Source organism: Schistocerca piceifrons, chromosome 5, assembly GCF_021461385.2.
Source record: "Schistocerca piceifrons isolate TAMUIC-IGC-003096 chromosome 5, iqSchPice1.1, whole genome shotgun sequence".
Lineage (NCBI taxonomy): Eukaryota > Metazoa > Arthropoda > Insecta > Orthoptera > Acrididae > Schistocerca > Schistocerca piceifrons.
This window is the reverse complement of record NC_060142.1, coordinates 176,493,002-176,516,718: the sequence shown is the minus strand read 5'-3', so window position 1 is coordinate 176,516,718 and position 23,717 is coordinate 176,493,002. Positions and strand designations below refer to the sequence as shown.

The 23,717-nt window shown below is 43.2% G+C and overlaps 1 protein-coding gene across 1 annotated transcript; it reads right to left on the bottom strand.

The window, feature by feature from the left end:
- Positions 1 to 4,497: 4,497 nt before the first annotated feature.
- Positions 4,498 to 16,995, bottom strand: LOC124798851 (trypsin alpha-3-like). Its single transcript, XM_047262383.1, has 2 exons — positions 16,618 to 16,995; positions 4,498 to 4,896 (listed from the first exon to the last, which is right to left on the bottom strand). The coding sequence occupies exons 1-2, from the start codon at positions 16,993 to 16,995 to the stop codon at positions 4,498 to 4,500; spliced, it is 777 nt and encodes a 258-aa protein (XP_047118339.1).
- Positions 16,996 to 23,717: the final 6,722 nt, after the last annotated feature.

Sequence of the window (23,717 nt, the reverse complement as noted above, 5' to 3'; positions counted from 1 at the left end):
TTGCCGACATGCTGTTCACTTACGGGAAGCAAACGGCAACTGGTGGCAGGCAACAAGGTTTTATCAGGAGACCTAACCCCGCCGACAACAACCAAATCATTCAAGGTCTGCAACAAAATTTCGCCGTTTGTCTGAGACAGGGTCGCTTCAGGAAGCAGGATATCATGAAGGTCACACCTGAAATGTCCGGACATCAGATTTGGAGCAAAAGGCGATCAACATTGGGGAAGGCAACCGCCGTGTCAGTACCAAACAGTTGGACTGCCAGTACAGGGTAAGCCAGACGACCGTGTGGAACATTCTCCATGACACTTGTTACTACCCTTATCACTTACAGCGTGTGGAGGGCTTAGGCGTGTGCAGGGCTTGCTAGCGACAGACTTTCCACATCGGGAGCAGTTTTTCCACTGGTTTCTTCAACAGCCAATAACGATTCTGGGATTTGTGTTATTCATTCTATTCACAGATGAGGTCACCTTTACGTATATGTCTATAATATAAAGATTTTATTTCAGAACGATATAACGTAAGTTTTATATTATCATTACGACGCGACTGTAAACTTTTCATGTTTCTCTATTTGCTGAGCTGCGCGACGTCGCCTTGGGATACAACCGATCTATCTTACAGATGCAACCATCTGCAGAACCATTGTCCTGCTGATCCCGGCCCCATCCTGTCCACGGATTGTCCTGTCATCAAATAGTAACAACGTTTTCCTGACGGATTCCAGCTCCAGCCTACGTCATCAAGGCAGAAAAATCACGCTGGAAGCTACCAGTGACAGATATTAACAAGAAAATTAACATAAATTGAGATCTAATAGAATTTTCATTCCATTCAGGTGTTACTAATTACCATAACGGATGTAAGAGACAAAATTTTCACTCCTAAGATGTAAAGAAGGTGATTTCATCAAAGCAAACTGAAATTACAACATTTTATGTTTTCTGTTTATAGTGACAATTGTTGTTATACCAGTTGAAATCCAGCTAAATATATAACCATAAGTAATGTTCAAGGAACAGTCATAACGTAATGCAACCGCACGTATTTACGACCAAGTAGATTCTACATTTATATAATTCTATGACCTTTTACGAACGATTATAAGTTATCAACTGTATGTAAAAGGAAAAGACTGTACCCCGAAAATACCTTTGGAATCACCTGAATAATTAATATATGAGTAATTAATCCATAAATCTCACGTGACATACAATTACTGCTTGTATGACATGTAAACCTAACACAGAATAATAAATGTTAAAAGTCTGAAGGCTCTGTCAAGATTTTAGACCAGGCTTTCGTCGGATTTCTAATTAAGAGTAACTGAGTGCTAGAAGTGACATAACTTGATGGACACTGCTTCCAACATTCAAGGAGGTAATAGAGCGTTTGTTCGTCGTCATTCCTCTCATTTCGAATGTTAATCGATGGAGAGTATGTGCAGTGTAATGTCATCTTACTAAAGTAAATTAAATATAATAACTGACGTTATATTAACGGCCCATCCAAGTGAAAGTTATTTATGTGACAGGGAATCGTTCTTAGGTTGTTGTTCAATTACCTTTCTTCCCTTTATGGAAGTAGGCTGATATCGATATAAGTTCATTGTACTGCATCACTGTTGTGAATAATAATGAACTAAAACCATTTTTATTCCAGTAACTAAGCAACCCATTATCCCTCACATACTAATTATATTGTGGCAGTGCTTTTTGGCTGTGTTAACTGACATTATTTTCTCCATTTTGATGTGTTTTAACTGATATGGAGGCGGTTCGTTTCGTGATTCCACGATCGGGTGCTGTTAGTGTTATGTCGTTAGCTGTTCATTTTCTTAAGGGTGAACCTGCCTTTACGAAGTTCCACAATCTGTTACAAAATATTTTATGGATGTGAGAATATTAACTTACCTATTCCGTCAAGCGTCACCAAGCGCACCGTCGACCAATATCAGACTTAGATATGCATATTTTTTCTATCTAAAAATACTCAGAAATAATTTAACAGAAAACATGAGAAAGAAAATTCATTTAAATGTCTCAAAGAATGTAAAAGGTAAAGAAATTTCGTTCCAACGATGATGGAGTGGATCCTAATACGTTAAAATTTATCAATCGGTAAAGAAGAAACTTGTAGCACAGAAGGAAACCATTCACCATGTCCTCACTCCGTATCGCCGTGCTGCACTGGATCGTCAGAACTGAACAAAGGTATAACCCATACAGGGGAAGGAAAGAGCCATAGTATGAACACGGGAAAGGTTATCTAACTATCTAACTATAAGCAATCAGATGTGTTAATTTAAATAAAACAATATCCTTCTGTACAAATCACAGGCTGAAAAATTTATTTGTGAGTAGAGGATTCTATTTCACATAAATCTCAACCTCTACACCTGGTTGTACATGTGAAGTTATCCTCACTTAAAAATCAAGTATTTCAGAAATTATGAAGCAATTTAAAATACCCTGTGTAACCCGTTCTGAGGTCTTCGGAAAATAAAATAAAGATAATTTTAATGAATTTTCAAATGACTGTAAGAATATGTGTACATGTCTCGTCTTAAAGGAATTTCTGCGCTGACTCCGAAATTGGTCTTAGATTTTTTGCAATATTTCCGTAGTTAAGGAGACAGGCAAGACGGAATAATAAGAGTGGACGACCAACAAACAAGTGCTCGTATTAAAAAGAGTGTAAGACAATGGTGTAGCCTTTCGCACCTACTGTTCAATCAGTACATTGAGGAAGCAATGATAGAAATAAAAGAACGGTTCAGGAGTTGAATTAAAATGTAAGGTGAAAGGATATCAATGTTACGATTCGCTGATGACGTTGCTATCTTGAGTGAAAGTGAAAAGAATTACATGATATGCTGAACGGAATGAACAGTCTAATGAGTACACAGTATGGATTGAGAGTAAATCGAAATAAGACGAAGATAATGAGCAGTAGTAGAAATGAGAACAGCGAGAAATTTAACATCAGGATTGATTGTCATGTAGTATATGAAGTGAAGGAATGCTGCTACCTAGGCAGTAAAATAACTAATGTCGGACCGAGCACGGAGGACATCAAAAGCAGTCTAGCAATGGCTAAAAGGGCATCCCGGACAAGAGAAGTCTACTAATATCAAATATCGGCCTTAGTTAGAGGAAGAAATTTCTGAGAATGTACGTCTGGAGTACAGCATTGTAAGGGTTATGAAACATGGAATGTGGGAAAACTGGGACACAAGAGAATCCAAGCATTTGACTGTGGTGCTACAGACAAATGTTGAATATTAGGTGAACTGATAAAGTAAGGTATAAGGAGATTCTGCGCAGAATCGGAGAGGAAAGGAACATGTGGAAAACACTGATAAATAGGACAGGATGATAGGACATCTGTTAAGACGTGAGGGAATGACTTTCATGGTACTAGAGGGAGCAATAAAGGGTATAAACTGTAGAGGAAGACAGAGATTGGAATACTTCCAGCATATAATTGAGGACCTAGGTTGCAAGTGGTACTCTGAGATGAAGAGGTACGTACAGGAGAGAAATTCGTGGTGGGCCGCATCAAACAGTTAGAAGACTGATAACCAAAATGAAAAAAGGAGATTTTAATATTGTATCATGATTAATATATTAGTTATATTAATGCAGCTGAAGCGCTTGGTTCGAAGATACAGTGCAAAACATTATCTAGTGTCTTCCATCAGCTGATTGATTATTACTCTTGAAAACAGTCGTTTCACTGAATTTTAATACTGCACCCTAGTTTACTTTCATATTACGCGATACAATTTTAGAATTGGCCAGATGTTTGTGGTCTTTATTTGCTATAGATGGTTCAGTAACAAAATGCGGGTTGATGAATTTAATTGGTATCACCAATCGTAATACACATTTACTACAGCAATTGTAAAATATAATTTCAGAAGGGTTCTGTGGTATCTATGAACTCAGCAAGCAGTCAACAATGTCTTACGTACAAAGAAATAGAATTAACATGGTATCATTTTAGGTTAATGTGATAGAGTCTCTTGTTGGGTGTCGCCATCGACTTTGCTTCAGTAATCAATAATCGATACTGATATTATATCTCAAGCTGCAGATGACTCGTGGTACCAAGGACACTTCCTGTAACGGTATCGGGCGTCCTATCTCGCTCACGTTGTAGCGTGACTACGACGAAACAAGAAATTATTGTAGAAGTCAAGAATTGGGATTCTGCTGATGGACATCCGAACATTTCAATACAGTACAGTAGCACAGACTTCGGGTACAATTTTAGTTACGAAAACTCCACAAGAGAAGGTAGTTTATTAGCATGATTAGGTAACAAAACAGCTTAGTGTTTGTTCATTTGTTAGTGTAACAAATTTGACAAAGGAATGGTTTCCGTCGAAAATCATTGTCTTGTTTCAGTTATGTTTCAGAATGTGAGAGCAAAACTCAGAAGCAACTGCTCTGGCTGGGGCAGTTTCGAAGTGTTCTGTTCAGGCTGTCAGACGCCAGAGATACTGGTAATCCAGGAGCGCAAGTTGCCCACGTTGACGTAGACGGCGCCCGCAGCCTCGCAGTCGTTACTGCCCCACGACGCGATGCCCACCTGTATGCTGCCGCTTACGAGTGGACTCCCGGAGTCCCCATAGCACACGCTCTTGCCTGCCTCACCGGCGCACAGCATGCGCGGGGTCACCTCGCGACCGATGGGCGAAATACCGTCGCAGGCGGAGCGGTCCATGACGCTGATGTCCACTTTCCGCAGTGTGTCCGGTGTGTCGCCCGTCTCCGTGTCTCCCCAACCGGTCACTGTGACCGCGAGGCCGGCTGGCGGGTCGTACCCGTCCTCTGGAAGGTTCGCAACAGCCACGTTGGTGCCCAGCGGGAACGGATCGGCAGTCTGCAAAATTAAATTTTAGCTGGGCAGAAGGAAGACGATGCTATGTTTATTGCATTTCTAGATGTAGTCAGTGTTGACAGGGGTACATTCTTTGAAATGCTGAAGGTAGCAGTGATAAACACGGAGACGGAAAGGTAGTCTCTAACCTGTACAGAATCTAGACGGCAGTTATGAGTCGGAAGACATGAAAGACGTAGCAGTAGTTGCGAAGGTATCCAGAAAGGAACTGTAGTTTAATCCCCCATCTCATTCAATCTGTGTATTAAGCAAGGAATAAAGAACGCCCAGGGACACGTTCTGGTAATGAATGAAACTTCAGCGAACAGAAATTATAATTTGCAGGCGAGCCGATGACATTACCATCCTGTCAGAGACGCTAAATAAGTTGGAAGATCATTTCAGTGTGGTGGATACAGTCTTGAATATACACTCATGCTCATAAATTAAGGATAACGCTGATACATCGTATAATAACGCTCTGGCGGGCGGTTTCCGGGTTTAAATCATGACAGTGCGGTGCATTTCACCTGCGGTCGTCACAAGTTGGCGCTGGCGACAGTCCACATACGCAGAGGTGTGTTGGTGCATGTCAGAGTATGGTGCAGCGCGTAAGTGTGCAGACGTTTTCAGACGTGCTAATGGTGGCTGTGTGTTGAAAATGGCTCAAAGAACACATATTGAAGACGTCAAGAGGGGTAGAATACTAGGGCGACTGGAGGCTGGTCAAACACAGCCGGTCGTAGCACGGGCCCTCCGTGTGCCACGAAGTGTGATCTCAAGATTATGGCAACGACCCCAGCAGACAGGAAACGGGTCCAGGCGCTACAGTACGGGATGGCCACAGTGTACAACAGCATAAGAAGACCGATATCTCACCATCAGTGCCCACAGACGGCCACGGAGTACTGCAGGTAGCCTTGCTTGGGACCTTACCGCAGCCACTGGAACAGTTGTCTCCAGACACACAGTCTACAGACGACTGAACAGACATTGTTTATTAGCCCGGAGACCTGCAAGGTGCATTCCACTGACCCCTGGTCACAGGAGAGCCCGTGACACCTGGAGTCAACAACACAGTACATGGTCATTGGAACAGTGGTCCCAGGTTACGTTCACGGTCGAATCCAATTATAGCCTGAACAGTGATTCTCGCCGGATTTTCATCTGACATGAACCAAGAACCAGATACCAACCCCTTAATGTCCTTGGAAGGGACCTGTATGGAGGTCGTGGTTTGATGGTGTGGGGCGGGATTATGATTGGTGCACGTACAACCCTGCATCTCTTTGACAGAGGAACTGTAACATGTCAAGCGTATCGGGACGTCATTTTGCACCAGTATGTCCGCCTTTTCAAGGGTGCAGTAGGTCTCACCTTCCTCCTGATGGATGATAACCCACGGCCCTACCGAGCTGCCATGTGGAGGAGAACCTTGAAACAGATGGTATCAGGTGAAAGTAGTGACCTACCTGTTCTTCAGACCTAAACCACATTGAGTACGTCTGGGATGCTCTCAGTCAACGTATCGCTGCACGTCTTAGAACCACTACGACACTTCAGGAGCTCCGACAGGCACTGGTGCAAGAATGGAAGGCTATACCCCAGCAGCTGCTCGACCACCTGATTCAGAGTATGCTAACTCGTTGTGCCGCCTGTGTGCGTGTGCATAGTAATCATATCCCGTATTGATGTCGGGGTACATGCTCAGGAAACAGTGGCGGTTTGTAGCACATGTGTTTCGGGACAGTTTTCTCAACTTATCACCAATATCGTTGACTTACAGATTTGTGTCGTGTGTGTTCCCTATGTGCCTATGTTATTAGCGCCAATTTCGTGTAGTGCCACATTGTGTGGCACCACATTGTGCAGTTATCCTTAATTTATGAACATGAGTGTAGATTGGAAGTGCAACATCAACAGAGCTAAGTCAATAGCAATTGTGTGTAGTAACATTAAGTCAGGTGAAGCTGAGAAAATTAGATGTAGGAAAACAGACACTGAAAGTATTATAGGAGTTTTTCTAACTGACAATGTCTGACGAAGAAAGGTTACAAAATGCTGACTGGTAACGGCAACAAAATACTTCTGAAAAAGAGAATTACATGGGCAACTAATATAAATTTAAATATTCGGAATACATATCCGAAAGTATTTTCCTTGAGTGTAGTCTTATCTGGAAGTGAAACGCTGACGCTAAGCAATACAAGCAAGACGAAAACTGAGGCTTTTGAAATGTGATGCTACTGAAGGCTTCGGAAGAGTAAATGAGTAGAGAAAATATCGTAGAGAGCGTAGCTGGAGAGAAAACTGTGTTATTCCTCAGCGTGATCGATAGGTAGGGACACGTCACGAGAAATCGAGGAACAGTCAACTTGGTTATGGAGGGAAGTGTAGGGTGGTAAATAGTATGATAGCGTGAGACCTAGACCTGACTAGTAAACATCTTTAAGTCGATGCAGGTTTCAGCTTACAGGCAGAGATGAAGAGGGTTTCGACTGAAGACTAAAACTATCCGTACTCAAGGTCATTGTGGTTCCGTACTCAAGGTCGTTGTGGTCATTGGAAAGGTCACAAGTTGAATCACACTTGCAATCTGTACAAACACTCAGAGCAACTTTCTTTCCTCAAATAGGTATCCGTTACTCACCACATACATATTCAATACCAGCCATAATGAGTGTTATCTATAAGTTACGCGCATTAGAGGTTAAATGTAAATCCTGCCTGATATTTCACAATAGCTTGTTACATTCATCAATGGACGTTCCAATGTACAGTTTTATATTCACAGCTTATCTGAGCCTGGCATGTTTTCCACCACGACAAAGTAATAGAAACACCTATCTCGAGAGAGAAGACACGGATAAATACCATTATACTGCAAATCTATCAACTACACTCATTTATTAAAATGGTAAACCTTTGTTTCATCTATGTTGTTTTATGAAAACAACTATTTTAATAGATGTGTTGATTTAGTATAAGGGGCGAAGATGTCGGTAGAGATAGGTATACCGATGACCAGTTCCAATTTTAAAAATAACCGTGTCCCTAAATTTGATATCATAGGGAAATTTTAAAAATTAATGTGTCTCTCTATTTAGTATCACAGGGAAAAAGGGCAACAATTTAAACAAAATGACGCAAGCAAACTGTTACACACACCATCTTTCTATTTAGTTAAATGTCATTTCTAATATGTACTTGAAATGTATTCGTAAATGGCGAATATCATTATTCGTCAGCTGTACCATTTACTAGAAACACGTGAAAATTTCAACCAGGCCGGGACTTGAACCCGGATTTCCCACTTACTGTGAGTGGCAACCTCAACAACTTCGGCTCTCCGAACACGCTTCCAGGATCGATCCAAACATTTGTATGTCCTACTGCCTCGTACCATACTGCTCGAACGTTATATGATTCACTCACATTTAGTGTGTGTGTGTGTGTGTGTGTGTGTGTGTGTGTGTGTGTGTGCGCGCGCGCGCGCACGCGCGCATGTGTTACTTCCTGTAGTTGTTTCCACTTGACAATATAATGTGACGTGATAACTACTTGCACATTGACTATGACGTTGTGACACCGAAAACAGCGTGATCCCTAGCCTGTTTCCGTCAGCAACCTCACCTCACACCCATTCGTCTCTACACGCCTTTCGTTCTGGCAAAATCTTTAAATCATCCTAAACTTAAAAAAAAACTGATTTAATTAATAGTTCTGATCCCAAAAGCCGCAATCCACATTCAAGGTGGGATATCAGCGGGCAATGATCAAACACCCATTCTCTCCTACTTTTACGTATTTTACGGAAAAAGTTGAACAACTGTAATCTGCTACCAGTCAATGTTGTTATTGCAAACTAACAAATTACTAACAACACCAAACTACATCTCCCCATAAAATTGTTCATATTGTACAATGCAATCGCAAGTGTTGCATAGACGTCCTCGTGATATAGAACGTGGAGGGCAGGCTGGGGAGAAAATCGCAAGGAGAACCAGTAACACAGTATTGATGGTGTAACAATATATAAGGATTGGCTGAAGCTAAGGAAAGCTTCGACAGGTTAACGTAATGATATCATCATTTAGAAATGCATTAATGTTGTAACTGGAAGAAAGCTAGTGGCAATGAGACGCACAGAAATTAATTACCAAACTGTTGGTAGGTACACAAAAGGAATTTTTGGAAGAATGATAAGTAAAAAAATATATCCCTAAATTACAGCATAATAATTTTTTTTGCTGGATGCTAGGCATGATTAACATTAATCAGACCAAAAGGCGTCTCTTCGGAGGATGAGTGCAAAACATTGGAATGTTGAGAGGGGAACCCAGAACACAATTTATTTAAAAAAAAAAAAAACAGAAACATAAGTGCTTGGAATCAGCAGACAAAGCACAGACTGGTCCTATCAGGAGTTTACTTGTCACTTATATCTTATCAAAATCTCTAATCAGCTATCAGCAGTGAACACCTGGTTGTCGGTGGGCACTTGTCTTTTGCAGTTCATTTAGGTGATGAAGACAAGAAGGTGAAAGCGAAGGCTACATGGCCGGCTGGTCACCGTTCAGGTAGCTGCGTTTCAAGGGGTCGGTTGTCCGATGTTTTGCATGTGGCCAGACTACACAGGTGGAACGCAAGGAATAGGACTGTAACCAGATTACGGCAGTAATGAGAATGACTCTTTGGCAGCAGACTGCAAAAACAACATCAAGTGAGAGACGAAAGGCTGGTTTTAGAAACGAAAGGTTGGTTTTAGAAATGGAAGTCCCGTCGAACAACGCAGTATCGTATTTATCAGCCGTCACTGAGCATGCGACTTTCAATTAAAATGTCTCCCCTCTACGGGAATATACATAATGGATGTACGAGTGCTGGCCGTAGACACATGGCTGACGACATCTGGAAGTTAGAGTCAGGCCGCCTGTTCAGAGCCGGCCGGTGTGGCCGTGCGGTTAAAGGCGCTTCAGTCTCGAACCGCGTGACCGCTGCGGTCGCAGGTTCGAATCCTGCCTCGGGCATGGATGTGTGTGATGTCCTTAGGTTACTTAGGTTTAATTAGTTCTATGTTCTAGGCGACTGATGACCTCAGAAGTTAAGTCGCATAGTGCTCAGAGCCATTTGAACCATTTTGAACCGCCTGTTCAGATAGCCTAATAGTAAAGCGACCGCACACGATAAGTGGGAAATCCGTACTCGAGTTGCGGTCCGGCACAAACTTTTATCAGCGTCATTCTGTTATACAATTGCGAAAACACTCCATACTTTTCACAACGAGTGCAGATTGCATGTCCAATGGAATATTGCATTTTAATACTGAACAACACAGTAACTGCAATATCGTACCGAAATGTAACAATGTTACTGCATGCGTAATGTATGATTTTGCCTGTAAAATAACACGAGATCTTACGAAATCAGTGTAATAAAGGAAAAATGTGAGACACATACATTTAATCTTATACGCGACATAGATTTGTCATTGGAGAAGCATGATTTCTTTGCTAGTAAATGCCCTAAATGACACAAAAATTTTTATGTTTCACTTACAGATTTGGTGTTTGTCTGTAAAATGACGTTCTCCGTAATAATGTTAGTTACGTATCTGAGCCGCTGTTACTGAGGATTCTATACGATCAGTCTCAAGGTACATACGTCAAACGAGGTACTACTACTCGTATGAAATTTCTGTCTTGTAAGCACTGTGCTTCAGTAACAATCCCTGCATTAAAATATAACAATATTACTGCGTGCATGTAGATATCTTATCATCGTTCTCTCTGACAAGGAGACCACATGGTAACCGAAATTTTCCATTTTTTTATGCTGACGGTACGCAAAGTTCAGAACAAAAATATGAAGTTGGCAAAACAGCTCGATGCAACACTAAAAAATTCTGGAGAAAATCACCTTTGAGGATTTTCAAGCGTCTTTAATACAATAAAAGTAAGACCGATGTTTCGACGGCCAGTTTGGCACAGAGCAGGATGCTCACCTGCCATGTGGGGGAGGGCCTAGGTTCGATAATATGCCATTCTCAGTTTTTAAAGAAAGGTGCAAGTTCAAAGAGAATTTTCGTGGAGAGTAAAGTACATGATGATGGAAAAAAGCCGTTAGCACTCAAGACTGGTAATCGCTATTTCACGTTTTGTTTCGGTCATTTTAGTTTCCCCATTCAGTTCGAATACCTACATCACATAAATATAAAATTCCCCTGATTGTAATTATCATAGAAAACGCACGGCTTCTTGTTTCCTAATACAGATGGCGGTAAAAAATAAATTTTTCATTGGAAATACACTGACCTAACTAATATACGCTATCTCCACCTTTGGCACGGATAACAGCGGCTTCATGCCGTGGCATGGATGCAGTAAGGCTTTGGTAGGTCACTGAAGTTTGTTGGCACCACAACTGCACACACGTCACATAATGCTCGAAAATTCCGCAGAGGGGAGCAACGAGCAGTCGACAGCTGCGTCACCTGACAACGAAAGGCTGCTAGTCAGAGGCACGCATGGTGCATGTAGTATCAGTGAGCGTGCTGTCCGTGTGTAGAATGGCGAAAACGCGCGATACACCTCAGTATGACAGAGTGAAGACTGTGATCGCCGAAAGATTCGGCACGAGCATTTCGGCATCTGCACAATTTGTCGGGTGTTTGAGGAATGCCGTGGTGAGTTCTCCAACACTTGTCGAAACCAAGGTGAAGCCGCGTCCGGCGGCCACCGCTCCCTACAGATGTCGCAATGAACTGTGGTGGGAGGAACATCAGACCTTAGTGTTTCACAGAGTACAACACTCCTAATTATGGTCCTCCACAGCTCACGACCCTTGCATGTGCCAATTTTAACACCGAAATGGGTGCGTGACCACCGCCAGGGGACATCGGCGAAGTAGCAGGGCCTTGCATGGTCTGATGAATACAGATACCCCATCATGCCGACGGGAGGGCCTGAATCCGTCGTCGTGCAGGGGAACACTTCCTTGGGGACCGAGACAAGCTGGCGGCGGCTCCATTACGCTCTATCGAACATTCACGTGACCAACAGTGGAGCTAGCAGAGCTCGTACAAGGCACCATGATGCCCAAGGAGTAGCGGACACTGGCTGCATACCCCTTCATAACGATCATGTTTGCGGACGGCAGTGGCATTTTTCAAAAGGTAATGCGACACTTCACGAGGACAGGAGAGTGATGGAGAGGTTAGAGGAACACAACGGCTGGTCTGCTAACTCGCCATATCTGAACGAGATCGAACTCATATGGGATGTGTCCGCACCTCGTGGTCTAGTGGCTAGCGTTGCTGCTTCTGGATCATGGAGTCCTGCGTTCGATTCAAGGCCGGGTTGTGACTTTTCTCTGCAGGAGGACTGGGTACTTGTCATTTCATCATCATTCGTGAAAGTGACTAGACGAGACTTCGTAAAGATTAGGACTTTGTGCAAGTGCTGATAACGGCGCAGTTCAACGTCCCACAAACCAAACAACACATAGGGAATGTGATTCAACTGAGCGCCAGAACTCAACGCCTCCCGGAATTAAGTGACTTAGGTATGTAGATGTGTTGTCGCCGCTGTTTTTCGTGCCAAAGGTGGACATACCGACTGTTAGGTGGGTCTACATCTACATCCATACTCCGCACGCCACCTGACGGTGTGTGGCGGAGGGTACCTTGAGTACCTCTATCGGCTCTCCTTTCTATTCCAGTCTCGTATTGTTCGTGGAAAGAAGGATTGTCGGTATGCTTCTGTGTGGGCTCTAATCTCTCTGATTTTATCCTCATGGTCTCTTCGCGAGATATACGTAGGAGGGAGCAATATACTGCTTGACTCTTCGGTGAAGGTATGTTCTCGAAACTTCAAGAAAAGCTCGTACCGAGCTACTGAGCGTCTCTCCTGCAGAGTCTTCCACTGGAGTTTATTTATCATCTCCGTAACGCTTTCGCGATTACTAAATGATCCTGTAAGGAGCGCGCTGCTCTCCGTTGGATCTTCTCTATCTATTCTATCAACCCTATCTGGTACGGATCCAACACTGCTGAGCAGTATTCAATCAGTGGGCGAACAAGCGTACTGTAACCTACTTCCTTTGTTTTCGGATTGCATTTCCTTGGGATTCTTCCAATGAATCTCAGTCGGGCATCTGCTTTACTGACGATCAACTTTATATGATCATTCCATTTTAAATCACTCCTAATGCGTACTCCCAGACAATTTATGGAAGTAACTGCTTCCAGTTGCTGACCTGCTATGGTTCAAATGGCTCTGAGCACTATGGGACTTAACATCTGTGGTCATCAGTCCCCTAGAACTTAGAACTACTTAAACCTAACTAACCTAAGGACATCACACACATCCATGCCCGAGGCAGGATTCGAACCTGCGACCGTAGCAGTCACGCGATTCCGGACTGAACGCCTAGAACCGCGAGACCACCGCGGCCGGCTGCTGACCTGCTATATTGTAGCTAAATTATATGGGATCATTCTTTCTATTTATTCGCAGCACATTCTCGATATACCACAGCATCATCTGCAAAAAGCCTCAGTGAACTTCCGATGTTATCCACAAGGGCATTTATGTATATTGTGAATAGCAACGGTCCTACGCCACTCCCCTGCGGCACACCTGAAATCACTCTTACTTCGGAAGACTTCTCTCCACTGAGAATGACATGCTGCGTTCTGTTATCTAGGAACTCTTCAATCCAACCACAGAATTGGTCTGATAGTCCATATGCTCTTACTTTGTTCATTAAACGACTGTGGGGAACTGTATCGAACGCCTTGCGGAAGTCAAGAAACACGGCATCTACCTGGGAACCGGTGCCTATGGCCCTCTAAGTCTCGTGAACGAATAGCGCGAGCTGGGTTTCACACGATCGTCTTTTTCGAAACCCATGCTGATTCCTACAGAGTAGATTTCTAGTTTCCAGAAAAGTCATTATACTCGAACGTAATACGTGTTCCAAAATTATACAACTGATCGTCGTTAGAGATATAGGTCTATAGTTGTGCACATCTGTTCGACGTCCCTTCTTGAAACCGGGGATGACCTGTGCCCTCTTCCAATCCTTTGGAACTCTACGCTCTTCTAGAGACCTACGGTACACCGCTGCAAGAAGGGGGACAAGTTCCTTCACGTACTCTGTGTACAATATAATGTTTTGGTTGATCACTGCGTTTTATAATGCTTTATGTAACGTTCAACTTATATGTAGAATTGAGGAAGTACGTTGTCATTTTACCTATGCAACATAAAACGTTTTGTAGGCCATGGTTTCAAAATGGACGTAGTGGTCCGAAACTATTCGCTTTCAGGAAAAAATAAATAAAAAAAACTATACGGATTTATCTGACGTTTCTTTAGCGTTGCTAAAGTGCGCGTCATTTACGACGGCGGCCGAGTTTAGGTTCGATCTGCGCATCTGACGTCACAAACACAGTCAGCCAATGAACAGAAAACGACGTTGCCAGAGCTCGACTGTAGTGCAGAGCACGGCCGAGTGTCTTCTGTTTTTGAAATGTTCAGTCGTAAATAAAGTAATTGAACAAAAGCAATGTCTTGATAGCAGATTTTCTTTTATAGAAAGTTTGGAAAAAAACATTCTTTATACCAATTGCTTCATATTCTATTAATTAATCAAACCAAACAAGCAATAAGCCTCCTAATTGCAGCGATAGCATGGAAAGGTGTTTGTATGATTCTCACTAACCGCTTTATAGCAATAAAGAACAGTGGTAATTGTTTATTTCCTGTTGTACTTCGAGGAAACGTAATTCATAGTCATAACAACAGTGTTTGTCGGTATTTTGCGTGACATTTAAAGTGCTCCGTGAGATCTATTGAATGACAAGCTGCGTTAGCGTAATGGTTAAAGTGTTTGGCTGTGAAGCCAAAGGTTCTGAATTTAAACCTTGTTTGGGGCTCAATCCTTTCCTTACTGAAAAGCAATATCGAAGTGTCTTGCTTCATGAATTTTATTCGTTTGAATGTAATTTTTTGAAATTTCTAGTGGCAACTAAAATCGACCATACGGAAAGTATACGCCATGGACTTTTACCTCTGCAAACACTTCAAAATTTCTAGCAATGGTTTACTACATCTAATGCTGCACAATAACTGCGTTGAACATCGAAACAAAATCAAATCATTTATGGGGGGAAGGTATCAGTCAAGAATATGTGAGAAAATCAAGTTTTTATGGGCTAAATAGTTTTTGAGAAATCAAATGATAAAGTGTGTCAAAGCAGTACAAACACCATGTATGTATCTGCACGGGCGAGCAGTGCAGTGATGACAAAATCGCGCACAGCGCGGAATGCGGGGAGCACGTCTCTGCAGCAACGAAAGGCTTAATGCGGCCGTGGTGGCTTCATAAACTGCGCGCTCCCCCCTAAACGTAAGTTTGAAACGGTACAGTAGTTACCGCTCTATAAGCAGCAGGTTTCGCTGCTCGCTCGCACCGGGAAATACAAACAGAGGCGGCTCCGCAGCAAATTTTATTACACGACGCGGCCGGCCGCGGGTGCAACAGAACCCATGTGGACAGGTGGAAAGACATGTGTCAGGCTTCATAATATGTATTTATATGTGTCGTGTATTATGCATTTCGTGTACGTGAATGTGAGTCTGCCCATGGACTTTCCTAATCCTCCTCACACCTTTCCGTAAAGCGTGGCCAAATCTTTGTTGGGAAGTAGTTCTGTAGTATAGTAGTGCCAACCTTACTCCTGGCTAGGGAATCAGAGAGACAGCACAGGCAGTTAAAAGTCAAAGACTTTCCAGTTTCACAAGATTTGGGGTGGAGAGGTTGGTCACGGCCAAGTGGTTCGACCACCCCCTCAACTGGGGCCCAGGAAGACCTCCGGGTGCCCGCCATATTCGCGGAGGGTTACAGAAGACGGGTAAGTGAGCAGACGTGCCCTCAGTGCGTCTGTCTCAATGTTCACGCATGGAAGAGAGGTATTTGAATATTTGTACTAATTCTTTTATTTCCAGCTTCGGATTGTGTAAGGTAATGAATGTTCTCGTTTAATTCCGGAAATTTGCCCCCCTGTGTTAAAGTATCTGGTCCCCAGTTTGCCCGTTATCCTCCTTAGATAGTGAATGTCCTATGTAAAATATTGGGAGACTTTGGTGGTATGCATTTGGCCAACGCAATTCCGTCCTACCTGTAGAAATGTGCGTGCAGATTAGTATATAATACACCCGAGCTATAAGTTGTAAAATTGTAATATCTGTAAACTGGAACAGTTGCTGCAATCGCTGCAAAATCGAGTGATAATATTTAAAATAAATACGTAATCAACTGTCATCAATCATTGACATACCTTAAAAATCACATAGGAGTCCAGCTAAAGGAATTCATTTAAAAATAGAAGATATAGAATGCAGGGACCCACATATCAGCGTGTGAGCCCTCCAGCCCCTTGCCTAGTATCGTACAGAAAGGGCACGCTCTCTAGGTAGCGCTCTCAAGCTCCCCTCCCCAGTTATCCGTTGCGCAATTTTTCATTCAGGGCTCAACGACATCAACTTTCATCTGGCGTCCCCAGGCAAGGAGGTTAGACGGTAAACTTTCAAGTTTGCGAACTATACTATGGCGCTGTTTCTCTTGGCGCGTACAACTGGCAACGCAGCACTCTCCCGCGTCTGGGCGGGCATGCGCGAACCGTCAAGATAAGAGAATTGAACTATAACGATCACTCACCCGTATGACTGTGATGTCGTAGTCACCAGAAGTGTCGTCGTGTAGTTCATGTTCGTAGAGCTCGGCCAGGTAAAGCACGGTGCCGCCGCTGCCACGGCTGGAGGAGCCGGCGCGCACGCTGTAGACCTCGACCTGTGGGAAGAACACGAAGCAGTGGGCTGCGGTCAGCGCCCACTGGGAGCCGATTATGGAGGCCCCGCACGACTGTACGCCGGCGTACAGCAGGGCCAGCGTCCACGGGAAGTCCTCGACGCTGGCTTCGGAGCCGCCGACGATGCGGCCGTGATCCCGTACTTGTAGCCGCAGCGCCCGTGGCGCCACCAGCTGCAGCTGCGCAGCCAGCAGCAGGCACAGCACAGCCACCTGGATGCCTGCCATTGCGGGACTCGCGTCCCAGTGAGCGAGCAAGTCGTATATGACTGCTCTCTTCGTACCGTTATCTCCGTCCTCCAAACTGCTCGGCTAAGATCTGCTATCATGACGCCCAAGAAGTGGCTACTTGCTGCGTTTTATCTCTCGGTGAGTGGCCCACAATTTTGCAAAACAGGAAGTATGTCCTTATCCTAGATCAAGGCTTCCCAACCTTTTCAGCTGGTGGACCCCTTCTTCAGTCGAAAATCCATGGCGGACCCCTAGTCGGTCAAGAGCACAGTAACTTTAAATTTCAGAGCGAAACCCATGGGAACTGAAAGCTTCTTAATGACCTCCACCTCCACCACCCCCCCACCCCCCCCCCCACCCCCGAAGTATCAATAGTCTTTGGTTTAGAGATGAATGAAAACACCGTGGTCAAAAATCAACTTATGAAATAGTTACTGCACTGACAAAGCAAGTTTAACATTTAATGATACCTGGGGCCGCATACGTGCCAGCGAGTGCTGTGATTGGTCGACAAAGCTCGCTCCGCGCGCGTAAAAGGTTTCAGTGCATCTACCGCCGTGAGCCGGCGCACAAACGACCCCCGTATTGTTGCTGAAACAGCCGCATTCTCGGGCACTAAACTGTGTATGCGTTCTCACTTAGGAACCGCGAAGGCTGCTTGGGAATACGACCTGAAGTAAAAGTACACATGTTCTTCACACGAAAAAAAATAGTGATGAATTGGATTTTCACATTTTTATTCAATAATTTTACTCATTATTTTACACGATTTGGTGAAGGGTGGCCGCGGACCCCCTAGAAAGAGCAAAATGGTTCAAATGGCTCTAAGCACTATTGCACTTAACATCTGAGGTGGTCAGTCTTTAGAAAGCATTCGATACATAACTTCGTTGTTCTTATGTAGCTGTAGTTGATAGCCTTTTCTTTTCAAATGCATCTATGTATCCAGTAAAAGCGAATTATGAGTGCGAAGTGACTGTGGTTGTAGCGCATCGCCATCCGTGGCCGAGTCAGCGTAACTTGTAACGCGTCTGTGCTAAGTAGTTTAAAAGAGTGCATACGGTTATCAAATATCAGCTTGCTTGAATGCGTGCGCTATCTCTTGGCGATTTAGTGCAGTTCGTAATCTCGCCTGCTACGTCCAGATGGCACTACTGGTCAAACTTCTCACTATATCACTTTCCCTAAGATTGAGACAGCAATGAGTTACATTAAAATGCGTAAACTTTATTTATGCTCTTTTGTAAAGTCTGAAATCTGAACACATTATATATATTTTAATCTTTGTAAGCAAACTGCGGTTAATTACTCGTAATACAAGAGATATAACTTTCAGAAAGTTTTAGCTTGCATATGTTTGGAAAGACATTCTCTATAAGATCTTTCTCTGCAAGGAATACTAGTTTTCTCCTTTGTTATATTTAAATGTCCTCTATTGTTTGTTCTATGTCTTTCTGCTGTAGAGCAACGCATATGCTGCTGCCAGCCCGCCCCGATGGGGAATTGAAATAAATAAAGAAAAAAAAAGTAATGCAAGATCCTCGAACGCCATGCTTTCCACCCCGTTTCCCTCACCCACTTACCTTTCTCCCCTCGAGGATCCATTAATAACTCATCAACATCTCACATCTTCTCACTCCCATTGGGTACCTCCGAATACCGTACACCATCCGCAAACTCGACAACAGTCCTCGCACTCTCGTACACCCAACAAGCTTTGCAGTTTCAGAAGTGCTCTTTCCGATCCTTCAGGTCATCACAATCTGCCCTCGGTCGGACTCAGATAGTCCGCGCCCCTTCACAATTGGAAAGCACGCTCGCCGATATACATGCGCGCTGCGTGTGTCTGACTAACAGTCATTCCTCGCCAGGTGACGCTACTGTCACCTCCACTGCTTTATATTAGTGGTGATAATGTTCTGACTGATCAGTGTATGAACAAATGTGGTGAACATGGGCTCACGCTTCGAATTTCACAAAGTGAAATTTGGGTTCTGTTTCAGTTGTTTACTACGCTCTAAAAAAAAACAGATATTATTGTCTGCACACTATTCGTAATTACTGTTACTGATGACAGTTACTAAATTAGCTTCACTTCATTTTGGATGAGGTTGAGACTCAGTGCGGTGCGGAGTGGCAGCACGGTCTCAGGCGCCATGTCACGGAGTGCGTGGCCCCTCCCGTCGGAAGTTCGAGTCCTCCCTCGGGCATGGGTGTGTGTGTTGTTCTTAGCATAAGTTAGTTTAAGTAGTGTGTAAGTAAGAGATCGATGACCTCAGCAGTTTGGTCCTTTAGGAATTCACACTTTTTTTTTGTGGCTCAGTAAGGTCAATCCTGTTTATATTCTAATGCATCAAGCTGTACACGTTACACTGTCATTAATTTGATTTTTCCAAAACTGGCAAGTTTATCTCTTTGTTACCAAATTATGCTTTCCTTTAACATTATAATTTTACTAGCTACTCTGTGCTTAGATGTGCAGTCGCTGCGAACGTCTTAATTGTTATCATCTATTTCGAAGTACACACTTCATTCCATTGCATAGCGATTAGTTAATCTTGGTTCTTACGGTATTAAAATCTCAATACAAGTTGTTATGATTACTGCATGGTATGCTCCACAGATATGGTGGCATCAGAAATAAAAGCCCCACACAACCTCAGTACAATGGCCACAGCTGTTCTTAAATAGCAGACCATGTGCAAAATGGAAAGATTGCAACATTTATGCAGATTTTTCCCTGTACCAGCATGCATAACGCGTTAAAACACGTTACCGTAACTACTAATATAAAAATGACGTGATTATTAGATTAAAATGAAGTAGGATGCATGCCAACGAACTTGGCAACACAACTGTAGCTTGATGAACACAAGAGGGCGAAAGTAGCTACCTTATAAATAATGAAATAAACTGTTTCATAATTAAGCAACAGCTTAAGGCGATAATGACTTCCTGTAAGACAGATAGTTGAGATATCTTGGAAATAAAATGTATGTTAAATCAAACGGTGACTGTTAAAAATATCGAGTGAATACTAACAAAAACCGTTTTTCAAAAAATGTTCAAGTGTGTGTGAATTCCTAAGGGACCAAACTGTTTAGGTCATCGGTCCCTAGACTTACACACAACTTAAATTAACGTATACTATTAACTATAAACTAAAAATATGTTCAAATGTGTGTTAATTCCTAAGGGACCAAACTGCTTAAGTCATTGGTCCCTAGACTTACACACAAATTAACGTAAACTATCCTATTCTAAGAACGTCACACACACCCATGCTCGAGGGAGGACTCGAACCTCCGGTGGGAGGGGCCGCGCAGTCCATGTCATGACGCAAACCGTTTTCCAGTTTATAGAAAGTATATACAGGGTGTTCCAAAATTCCCGTAACAAGCTTCTAGGACTGGTAGAGAGGAGTGAGTACATAATCTTTTGAAGAAGTACCCATGCCCCAAGACGTACTGTGCCCTGCTACAACGGTTTCAATTCACATGTGTAACGCGTCCATGCGCCGATATGCAATATAGTGTGCAGCAGAGTAGACAGGATGACGTGTACTATCTCAGAAGTCACCTGAAATGGGGTCGTATGCAGAGCTTAAGGTACGAGACACGAAGATCTGTGAAGACTAGTTTTGGCCGTTGTATAAGAAACTAAAACACACGAGTGGGGATGAAGAGTACGAACCTGTATGTGTATCGTAGGTACAATGTCATTAAAAACGTTGGTGGTCGCCCCATCGAGCCGCTGTTGTAATACGTCAGTACTGTTCTGCACATAGCGTATGCTGGGTTCTATATATTTATTTTTTGAATAATGTGAACACGTTATGCTTAAGTGTTAACACAAACAAACGCCGGCCGGAGTGGCCAGGCTGTTCTGGGCGCTACAGTGTGGAACCGCGCGACCGCTACGGTCGCAGGTTCGAATTCTGCCTCGGGCAAGGATGTGTGTGATGTCCTTAGGTTAGTTAGGTTTAAGTCGTTCTAGGGGAATGATGACCTCAGAAGTTAAGTCCCATAGTCAGAGCCATTTGAACCATTTTTCAGCCAAACAAATGTGCATAAATGATAAAGAGACGTCTCGTTATGTTCCATTTCGAATTGTTAGCTAATAATTGTACTGCGTCGCACCTAATTCAGTTCCTCAAGCAGAAGTGGACGAGATAAACATATGAATTGAAACCGTGATAGAACGGAAACGGTACGTTGTCGGACATGGGTTCCTATTCAAAATGTAAGGTGTTCCTAGAAGTCTATAACTCGAATTTCCGAACATCCTGCATAATGTAAATATGACTCTGAAAGACCACGGAACGACAGCATAAGGACGTACATACAAATAATCTATATTTTAAAATTTTTGGAGATTAACACTGTGTGCCAGACAGTGATTTGAATCTTACGTCAATAAAATTCTTCTGAGCTGTTGACCGGATTGTCAATATATAAAACTGTCCGACATTTTGGTCATTCCTGCAAATGGCCGTCCTCAGTGTTTTTCTGCTGAGCTGATAGCCGGCTGAACACAAAGAGCCGTGAGGAAGGCCACCTGCAAAAGTGGCGGAAACGTTGGACACGTTTATGTACTGACATCGAGGTCAGCAGTCCAGAAGAATTTTATAGGCAGTGACAACGGGCGCGGAAGCCTACTCTTACACCCAATCTTATATTTCGCGGAGAATACTCTTACAGATTGTGGTACCGAATAACTACTTACATTCGCCCTCATAACTTTACTTCCACCAATACCTCTACCCTACCGTCAGGAAGTTTCAAACAGCACAAAAGATTGAAAAATCATTCTTGAATCTGATTCTAGTGACTGAAAATAAATAACCCAAATGATGGAGGAATTATCCTACGAATAAAATGACGGGGAGATGAACACTAGTAGCCCTCTGTTGTGTATTGTATTGACGCCACCAACAGCAACGCCTCATCCTGCACGATCGGTCTGGTCTGAAAACGGCGCGGAGTCGCGTAAGTACGAGGGCTATTCGGAAAGTAAGGTCAGATCGGTCGCAAAATGGAAACATCAGTAAAAATCAAAAATTTTTTATTCGCAACTGTTAGCACACCTTCCATATTCTCTCCAAATAGTCGCCGCTACGACTTAGACACATGTTGTGGCGTTGCACCAACTTTCCAGTAACCCTCGTCACAGAAAGCATCAGCCTGTGGTTTCTGCCAATTCTCTGCGGCCAGCCGCGGTGATAGAGCGGTTCTAGACGGTTCAGTCCGGAACCGCGAGACTGCTACGGTCGCAGGTTCGAATCCTGCCTCGGGTATGGATGTGTGTGATGTCCTTAGCTTAGTTACGTTTAAATACTTCTAAGTTCTGGGCTGCATAGCTTCAGGCGAAATGTCTCACCGGATCCACATACCTGGTGGGAGACACCGTTGTTTTAAGCATTTCTTAGTCATCACTTTGCGCTCTGAACAGAAAAGAGCAACGTCAAGCGATCGACAGCCACACAAAAGACACTGTCAAACATATCTGTGCAAATTTCCATCGGATTTTCACAGTGGTTTTCATTTCGCATCTAATTGGACCTCACTTTACGAATACGCCCCGTAGTACCTCGTCCCAGTGCGCACGTTGTGGCACAGGACCTCGCGAATACGTGATCAATCCAATGCTAAGTACTGCCATGCCGCTGCTCTGTCGCACGTGCGCAGCCCAACAACGCAGTGGCTGTTACCACCACATGACACAAATTTGTTTTCTGACTTTCTTCCCAGAAAAACACTCTATGTTAATGAACCAAACTACGTCAACTACGGATAGAGATTCACCTTTTCTATTAAAAGACTATAAGCTATGTCTTTTGGTTTTCTGCGTGTTTTTGCTATAAGTTACTTCATATTCGACTCTGAGAAATCTAACTGGAAAAAATTAAATGGCTATTGCGTACCTCGTAGTTTAATATTACAACTTGATGATGAAATGTCTATTTTTTTCGATATTGGACGCACTTATTGTGACGCTTATTTTCTAATTAATCTATTGCACAACATTTGAAGCGTGTGGAGTAAAAAAATTTGGTCACTGGCTTCATTTTAGTTGTTACGTTGTTGTTGTTGTTGTTGTTGTGGTCTTCAGTCCTGAGACTGGTTTGATGCTGCTCTCCATGCTACTCTATTCTGTGCAAGCTTCTTCATCTCCCAGTACCTACTGCAACCTACATCCTTCTGAATCTGCTTAGTGTATTCATCTCTTGGTCTCCCTCTACGATTTTTACCCTCCACGCTGCCCTCCAATGCTAAATTTGTGACACCTTGATGCCTCAGAACATGCCCTACCAACCGGTCTCTTCTTCTTGTCAAGTTGTGCCACAAACTCCTCTTCTCCACAATTCTATTCAGTACCTCATTAGTTATGTGATATACCCATCTAATCTTCAGCATTCCTCTGTAGCACTCGATGTTAACAAATTTCTCTTCTTCAGAAACGCTTTCCTTGCCATTGACAGTCTACATTTTATATCTTCTCTACTTCGACCATCATCAGTTATTTTGCTCCCCAAATAGCAAAACTCCTTTACTACTTTAAGTGTCTCATTTCCTAATCTAATTCCCTCAGCGTCACCCTACTGAATTCGACTACATTCCATTACACTCGTTTTGCTTTTGTTGATGTTCATCTTATATCCTCCTTTCAAGACACTGTCCATTCCGTTCAACTGCTCTTCCAAGTCCTTTGCTGTCTCT

Excerpts from the sequence above, each read along its gene's own strand:
- LOC124798851 (XM_047262383.1), bottom strand. The coding sequence starts at position 16,995 with ATGGCAGGCATCCAGGTGGCTGTGCTGTGCCTGCTGCTGGCTGCGCAG. Across the intron at positions 4,897-16,617 it reads ACGACATCACAGTCATACGG|ACTGCCGATCCGTTCCCGCT; the intron begins GTGAGTGATCGT and ends TTAATTTTGCAG.